Source organism: Cryptomeria japonica, chromosome 7 (genome assembly GCF_030272615.1).
Source record: "Cryptomeria japonica chromosome 7, Sugi_1.0, whole genome shotgun sequence".
Lineage (NCBI taxonomy): Eukaryota > Viridiplantae > Streptophyta > Pinopsida > Cupressales > Cupressaceae > Cryptomeria > Cryptomeria japonica.
The window spans coordinates 136,139,111-136,148,803 of NC_081411.1; the positions used below are offsets into that span (position 1 = coordinate 136,139,111).

Here is a 9,693-nt window from a genome sequence, read left to right on the forward strand (position 1 = left end):
TAAAAATTTTAAACTGTCAATTTATAATATAGCCATTACTATTTTTCATTTTTTTCTAGGTATTTCTATGATTTTATTTGGAGATTTAAATCAGTTGCCTCCAGTTAGAGACAGAGCAACATATGATAGCAACAGATGAGCAAAACTATTGTGGGAAGACTTCAAAATTGTGGTAACGCTAGAAAAAATATTTAGACAGGATGGAGAAGATATACAGCAAAAGCAATTTTGTGAACTATTGACAAACATGAGAGAAGCACACCCTACTATTAATGATTGGAAGTTGTTAATGTCAAGAACAAATAGTAATCTCACTACATCAATGAACGAGGAGTTTGACAATAATGTTCATTTATTCTCCGGAAATGATAATGTTCACAATCATAATAGAAAAAAATTATATTTACTAAAAGAACTTGTGGCATGCAGTGTTGCAACAAAATCTGGAAATCTTAGTGCAATGGAAGGAAGTTTGCAGGATGAACTTGATATGGAATTGTTGATCTCAAAGAATGCAAGAGTAATGTTAACTATTAATCTATGGATAGAAGCGGGTCTGGTAAATGGAGCTTTAGGATATGTTGAAAACATTGTATACAAACCTAGAAGTATGCCACCAGAACCACCAACGTATGTAATGGTTAAGTTTGATACTTACTCTAGAATACCGTTCAATGCTCAAAACCCACAAACAGTTCCTCTCAGTGCAACACATAGAGGATCTACGACCCAGATACCATTGAGATTGGCTTGGGCAATGACAATACATAAATCACAAGGTCTAACACTTGAAAAGGCAACAATTGATATAGGTCCAACTGAAAGAACAGGAATGACATTTGTAGCTATCTCTCGTGTAAAGTCCTTAGAAGGAGTACAAATAATTCCACCATTTACATATGATCGATATGAAAAAATGAAAAAGGGAAAACAAGTTGAAAAATGCAAAAATGAAGAAAATAGACTGAAAGCTTTAGAAATAAGTTATTCTAACATATTATCATAAGCATTCTATTTTTTATGTAATAAAAATTAAATTTATTTAGCTCATGTCAATATACAATAATCTTGTAATGTTTGTTTTTATCAGGCTTATTGTATTCAAATGTATTGCATCTATATGGTTATGTCATAATTGATTACATGTATATCACTGTCAATTATTTTTATATACCATTATTTACTATGCCACTGGAATTTGCAGATGTAAGGTGGCTAACCTAAATTACTTTCAATAAATTACTTTTTTGTTGCATAGAAGGGGTTACAATTCAACAAAAAAAAATGTTAAGACATAGGACCATTACAGTTGATCACATGTTTGAACATAATGATCTTCAAATGATCCATAATTCAGAAAGAACTGCATTTTTGTCTTCCAAAAGATTCCTGCAAGAGAGAGGCTTAATTACTTATCGACCACCAGCTCTTAGAAATTCCAATCAGTTCTACAGAGATCCTAAAATCACAGAAATAATCAGTTGTCAAAATTGTGATCCAACAGAAGTACAATTTGTTCCAGGAGAGGTTTGGTTTGAGTCGCCTCCAATGAGACCTGAAATCGATTACCAAACTATATTCCAAGGAAATGGCCCACTTTATTTAACAACAATGCTTAGAGGACCACAAATGAGTACTATTGGCCTATCAAACCTACACTATCATGGACAACTATTTTGTATGCAATTTGCATCTCAATCGGACAATATATGGAATCGACAGCTTATAGATAGATGGGTTCCACAAGGAGTTTTTTTAAATATACCGTACTATGAACACATATTTAAGATTGTCAGAGAACAAATTCCAACATGGACACAAACAATTTGCAATTTCTATCCAAAAAGAAATGAAGACACTAGCACCTGGCATCTCCACCGATGCACCTTTGAGCACCTATATTGGTTTGACATCATCAATCCTACAACTGAAGATTTGATTCTAATCAATGCTATCTAGACTACAAATATTAGTGATTTTAAATAGAATAAAGTACCAAAAACGGGATTTAAGTTCTCATTACTTTTAGTTGAATTTTTCAAAAATTTGACTTCTTAAATTTTTCTTATTCAATACTTATCTCATCTTAAAATTAAAACACTATTTATTTCAATGATCTATTTGAGAGGTATTATTTTGAACATTTTATCGTATTCAAAAACTAAAGTTTAAAGGTTACAATAAATTGGGATTTAATATCGCAGAAGAATGTAAATATGCTAGCCATTATCTAATGCATGCAACAATATTTTTTCACTTTTTATTTTCAAAAATAGAATACAGTTTCAAAATTCCATTGTACGAGTCCTTACTAAGAGGTTGTGATTTATAAGTACCTCGTCAATATTTTTTTCCACTCTGTATGTTTGTTTCCTCAATATGTAAATTCATATAAAGAGCATTACATAAAAAATAATATTAATTAGTGACAAACAAAAAGTTGAAAAAAAAAACTACAACATTTAGAAGCAACTTCATTTATTATATTTCCATAAATATTTTATAATTTGTATAAAATATTTAAATACTTTGATCCATAAATTATTATTCAAACCCACAAATCTTGCAATCATATAACATTACAAACTATACCTGTATATTGAACAAATATATAGTCGCCACACAAAGCTTTTACTTGATCATTCTTATGTATAATTTTATATTTAGAATTTTTTTTAAAAAAGATTATTGTAACTAACTTAATTGTAACCCTCTCACTATTGTAAATACTAATAAAATCTTAAACATTGAAAGTATCATTAATCTAACTTTAATCTTAATTTTTATAGCATCTATTAAAATTGAAGTTCTCTAACCATTCTGTTTTCTATATTTTTGAGAAAAATATTATACAACATTTGAATATGTTAACATGTTGCAGGTTTGATGGAGGATAAAAAACCCAAAAGCATGTGGGAAGACCTACCGGAACTGTTGTTGTTAATGATTATAACAAAATTGTCTACTAGACATTTGTCAAGAATGAAATTGGTATGTAAGAGTTGGAAAGACATCCTTTCAAAACCAGATACTTTGGGAAACATATTTTTAGATAATTCTCCTCCAAAAAGTAATTTCTTATTGCACTTTTTTCCATTTGAATCAACAAGGATAAAATCATGGGTCATGGAAGGTGATGCAGATTTCTATAGGGTACCTGCAACAAAATTCCCAAAGTATTGCAAATGCATAGAGATGGTATCCAATAATATCTATTGTTGCTCAAAATGGATAAAAGATTTTGATTTCAATTTTTACATATATGACAAATCAAATGCAAGTACGCCATCTTGGATTGAACTTTCTTCTATAAGAGATATTGCAACAACAATACGTATTGATTTTATGGCGACAAGTTATGTCTCCTCCACTAATTAGCTAATAATCTTGCTTGGACAATACTACAAGAACTGCAATGGTCGATGCTATATTGAAATTTATGAGTCAAAATTAGATTCATGGAATCAAATATATGTTGAGAATTCATACTATCCATTGGGAAGAGGTTTTTGTCGTAAGGGAAGATTTTACTGGATGAGAAATCATACAAACAATGGCGAGATTGTTGAATTCAACTACGCTACATTAACTTGGATGATAATTCCATCACCAGCAAATACTACTAGAAAGTATGCACCAATTGCAGAATTTGACTCTCATGAAGTACAAACAAAAGTTTATGAAAATTATTTTGATGTTACGATTCACTGGAAGAGTTTTACTATGTCTTGGGAAATACCTGGATGCGACAGTTGCATTGTGTTGGTTGACAAAGAATATCATCAAATATGGAAGTTAGAAATAGATAATGAAGAAGGTGAAGAAACATATAAATGGTCTCCTTTTCACATTGATTTACCTAACAAAATTTACAGGATAGTAGTAAATAATAATGGATGCATATTAATTGTGGGAGAGAAAGTCTCATTATACAATACTAAAGGCAAAATACTACAATCCATTGAATTAGAAAAGTTTGATCCACAACTTCTTATTGAAACCAATAAGTATGAAAATTATATACCATTGTTTTGCATGCCTTTATATTGTATGAATATATGGTGGCCATAATAATTTTCCCATTACATTGTATGAAAATGTAAAAGCCATGATCACTTATAAAACTTTATATTTTTCATGTGGAATGACAATTATATTGCAATTGACTTTATTTAATTTCAAATATACTTTTACATATGTTTTTATTAGATGTTTCATATTGATTTATAAATAGTAAATATTTGATGATTCAGAGAGAGATTTTAAAAAATTTCTAAATATATTTGGTTTGTCTAATTTTATATCATACTCAAACAATTCAGTTTACAAGGTAGAATAAATTGGGGTTTTATTATTTGACAAGAATGTTAATATGATAACCTTTATCGTATGCATCAAAATATTTGTAATTTTTATTGCATCAAAATATTTGTAATTTTTATTTTGAAATTTAGAATATATTATGAAAATTTGATTGTATGTGTTATTAGTGATAGATTGAGGTTTTCAAAATAACTCATAAATATTTTCTTCCACTTTATATGTTTATGTTTCTTTGTTATTAACACAAAACAAAATTTAACCCTAACAATATATGCAAATTTGAGTTAAAATTGATGCATACATTAGCATTTAATATTAAACTAAATTGACTATTAAACTAAAATTAAACCCTAATGCTAAACCAAATTAAATAATAACCCTAAATATAAACATAATTCTATTATAACCTTAATACTAAACCAAATCGAACACTAACCCTAACCTTAACCTGATTAAATAGAAAACCATATTGAATCTTAACCCTAACCCGAAACCAAATTTTACCATAAACATATCACAACCAACTTTAATGATAATCTCAAATGAAAGTAAACCCTAACCCTAACACGAAACAAAATTAAAATTTAGAGTGTCCTCTTTTCTCTTACCATAAACATAATTAGCCACTATACCAAATTGAACCCTAAACCTAAAATTAATTAAACCCTAACCTAAACACTAAACCAATATCCTAATTGAATCCTAACCCTAAACCTAATTGAATAGAATACTAGATTGAAATTACCCCAACCTAGACCAAATGGAACCCTAACCTTTATATTAAATCATTTATAACCCTAATTGTTAACCTAATTAAACCTCATCTATAAGAGTAAACCTAAACACTAAACCAAATTGAACCCTAACCTTAAACCAAATTAAGCCCTAATGCTAAACCAAATTGAATCATAACCCTAAACCCAAACAAAATTGTATTATAATCTTCACACTAAACCAAACTGAACCTTAACCTTAAACATAATTGAACAATAAACCCAATTTAACCATAACCTTATACATAATTGAACACTAAACCAAATCAAACCCTTACCCTAAACATAAGAATACTAAACTAAGTTCAACTATATATATAGGGTTGTTGTTATAATCCCTACAATAATTTTGATTCTCTATTTGATTTTGACTCTAAAAATAAAAGAATTTGAACCCAGACCCAGACCCTAAACCTAATTAAACATATTAACCATTGGATTGGGATTGTTTTTAGGGTTCAATCAAGATTATATATTTATAATGGTTAGATTTTACTTTGGGTTTGCCTTTACTGAAGGTCAAACTAATTTTTTAAATGTTGAAGTAATCTTATTGAACTTAAATTATTTAGGTTAAAAAATTTATTACTTTCTCTTAAATTTAATTTAAATAATTTATATGAAATTTTCTTATTGAAGTATTGTTATCATTATAATCTATTTAATTTCTTATGTGTTGCTGTTGCGGATGCTACTAGCATATATATATTATTATATATATAAAGTAAGCCGAGAGATATCGAGGCTTTAATTTTTCCGTAATAAAGTTAAGTTATTAGAATAATAGAAAAATTAAAGCCTCGATATCTCTCGGCTTACTTTATATATATAATAATATATATATGCTAGTATAATATTTGTTGATATTGTCAAAAACTATGATTTTCATTTGTTTTTGTATTTGGACTGACAGAACCGATGGGCTTTTATGATTACAAGAAGATGAGTCGCATTCGGCCTATAATAGGAACCTCGGGTACTGTCCACAGGTGAGCGATAGACTTCAGGGGGCATGCATGTCGTGGAGGGAGGGTGAGTGCAACTATATATGCATAAACGTAGAACATAAAACAATTTGGAGAGTGCCGTCAATATGAAATACTCAACTTTATAATATTATTTTTATAGTTTTATTAGTAATATTATATTAATAGAGTGCTATATAATAAGTATAATATTATTATATTTTTATTTTGAAACTATAATATTGTTTTACAGTTATTAATTATAATATGATAAGTATAATACTATTGTATTCTTATTTTGAAACTATTATATTTTTATTTTTATAGTTTTATAATTTTAAATCTTGGTTAGAGTTAGGGTTAGGATCATGGTTAGGGGTGGGGCTACAGTTATAGTAATAAAATTAGGGTTAGGGTTAGAACTATAATTAGGATTAAAGTTAGGGTTAGAATTATAATTAGGTTTAGGGTCAGGTTTTGGGTTAGATATATAGTTAGTTTTAGGTCATTATCATGTTACAATTAAGTTTACGATTAGGGTTTAAATTAGAGGGAGTCATAGTATGAGACATAGAATAATAGTTATAATTAATTTTAGTTAACAAATAGGGTTAGGGTTAGTATTATTGTTAACATTGTAATTACGGTAATGTTATGATTAGGATTAGATTAATAAATTATGGTTAAGGTTAGGGTTAGGGTTTGAGATGGGATTAGTATAAAGGTTGAGATTAGAATTATTATTAGGGTTAGAATATGAATCATTATTAAGTTAGGGCTACGATTAAGATTAAGATTATAGGATTAGAATTATAATTATAATTATAATGTGACTTTAGATTAGGCTTTGGGCCAGGTTAGGATTAAAATTATGACAATATTAGTGTTACAAATATAACAAAATGTTAGAGTAAGGAAAAAATGTTATGGTTAGAATTACGGTTGCACTTAGGATAATGATTAATATTAAGGTTTTGATTATGGAAATTTATATAATGGGACTTGATAAAAATCAAACATTATATTTATTTGATTTGTATTAGCATTATTACAACAACAATTTTCAAGTCATTTGGAAATTGACTTTAGCATTGGTTAAATTTTCTTAAAATTTTACATTTTTATTACTCAATCCAAAATTTTAATTTTTTACTACTCAATCCAAAATTGGTTACATGACTCTTATTTATGATTTTCTTAAGGTCTCATTACAAAAAGATTTGTTGAAGGTCCCATTGCAATTGTGTCCATTGTCCTTGGATCCACTCTTGAGCAGGGCGTAGGTCAGACTTAGGATATGCTTTCATAGTACAAGAAAGTAGATTTGGAAGAGCTCCTTCCCATCAAAAGGTGATAGAAATTTATTCAGAATAACACCCCTCCACTAACAATCAGTGTCAAGTGCTTCTACTGCGAAGCCAAGTGAGCAGTTGATGGGCATTTTCTTGTATGGTGGAATGGGTCTCATATTTTTCAAATATACCTCCTCCACCAGTGGCTCTCCATTCAAATCCTATGTAATGAATATATCATATTGAAAAAAGAATGTATGGTTGTGATGATTGTCATTTCCAAATGCAATGATAGTTCCTTCAAACCAAGCTCCTCTGAATCCAACGTCTTCACTACATGCCTCCACCTTCATTCCTACGCTCACATCCATTTTTCTAATGAACTATCACTAACAAAATTGACTTAAAAAAAATATGATAGCAAAAACTATATAAGAGAAGGTTGTGCATATAACATATTAATTTTGATATATAATATTAATTTAAATTCACTATGATGTCAACTATTCATCAATTTAAAACTAAAGAAAATAGTATTGTTAGTAAAAAAAAATTGTTCACATAGTTCAAGTTTTGAAAATCATAGATATATAATGAGAAATAACATTGTAAAAATTAAGTTGTACCATTTTCAACTACAAATGATGACTTGTAATGCAACTAACAATGGGTCATAGTAGTAAACATAGTAAAGTACAAAATTTTGCAAATACAATAGTAAACCATTAACATTGTAAGAAATAAGCATGCTCAAATATGAGTTTAATGCATCTTAACAAAAATATAGTATTTTATTAATTCATCAACAATAATCAAGTTTGTAGCTTTAAATTTTTTATAAATTACTATAAAACTTCTAATTGAAGCAAATTTGAAGAAAAATATATTACATCAAATTATCTTCTCAAAATTTGAGTCTATTTTCTTCAGCTTTTCACTTGGAAGGTTGTTTGCCATTTTTCATTTTTTCACAATGATCATATGTGAATGGTGACATTATTCTAAGACCTTCTAGAGAATTCACATGAGATACTACAACAAATGACAATCTTTTTCTTTCTCTAGTCGTATATCAGTTGTAGATTTTGAGAGAGTCAACCCTTGAGACTTATGTATTGTCAATGCCCATGTCAATCTTAATGGTAATTGAAGTGTTCCACCCCTCTGTATTTGTGTTATTGGAATTATATTTGGATGATGATATTCAAATGGTATTCCAGAATAACTATCAAATTCAACCATCACATATGTAGGTGGTTGAAGTGGAGCACTTCCTGGTTTGTAAACTATCTTTCGAATATACCCTGGAGCTCCATTAACAAGACCTGCTTGTATCCAAAGATTTGAAGTTAGCATCACCCTTGAATTCTTATTGATCAACATTTCTAGATCAACTTCATCATTTGAAAAATCCTCTATTGTATTAACACTTCTTGCTCTTGTTGCAAGACTACGTGCAATAGGATGGTTCAATAGATACATCATTCTCTTATTATGATTATGAACATTTTCATTTGTAGAGAACAAGTGGACAAAATTGTCAAAATAATTGTTGCTTGCAACATCTAAGCTAATAGGGGTTCTCATCATCAACAACTTCTAGTCATCAATTTTTGTGTTTGCATCTCTTAGATTTGTCAAAAGTTGACGAAACCTTTGTTGTTGAATGTTTTCTCCATCTTGTCTGAATACTTTATCTAAATTAATCACAGTTTTCAATTCTTCCCATAATAACTTGGCCCTTCTATTACTTTCATATTCTGGTCTATCATTCATAGGAGGCAACTGGCCCAAATCTTCAACCAAAATCATCAATATACCTAAAAGATAATAAATAAAAATTATTGTTAGACTATATAAAAATATTATATCAATCTAATACATGAGTTATATTTAATATTGTAAAAAATAGTTGACCTTATTAGTAATATTTGAAATATATTTGCAAATCTCATGTCTGCACTTTGTGGGAATGCTTGTCTAAGTCGAGAATCTATATTCTCCAACATGTTTTGACCAATGAAGCTCATTTCATCAATCAAAATGTATTTGACATGTGACATTTATTCTTGAAAACTTGTAAGCCTTGTTCCTTCTAGTTTGGAAAAATATCTTATTGGAATTCTTAGTTTTGAATGAACTGTAGAGGCTCCTATATTGAATGTTCCAACTCTTGTTGGTGCAAGTAATAGAAGGGGAGAATGACATGGCATTGTTGCATTTTGAAAAGATTGAATAATGGAACCAATTATATATGAATTTCATGTTCCTCTTGTTCCTTGAATTATCATGAACAAATACATCCCTTCTTGATTGCTATAATAATGTGTCATAATTATG

At 28.8% G+C, this 9,693-nt stretch overlaps 1 protein-coding gene across 1 annotated transcript; it reads left to right on the forward strand.

Moving 5' to 3' along the window:
• The first annotated feature begins 247 nt into the window (after positions 1–247).
• On the forward strand, positions 248–1,135 carry LOC131069328 (uncharacterized). The gene is made up of 2 exons (XM_058004694.2): positions 248–856; positions 1,091–1,135. Exons 1-2 carry the CDS (start codon positions 248–250, stop codon positions 1,133–1,135), a joined length of 654 nt encoding a protein of 217 aa, XP_057860677.2.
• Positions 1,136–9,693: the final 8,558 nt, after the last annotated feature.

Coding starts and splice junctions, on each gene's coding strand:
- LOC131069328 (XM_058004694.2), top strand. CDS start 248: ATGAGAGAAGCACACCCTACTATTAATGATTGGAAGTTGTTAATGTCA. Junction 857..1,090: donor CATTTGTAGCTATCTCTCGT/GTAAAGTCCTTA, acceptor TGTTTTTATCAG/GCTTATTGTATTCAAATGTA.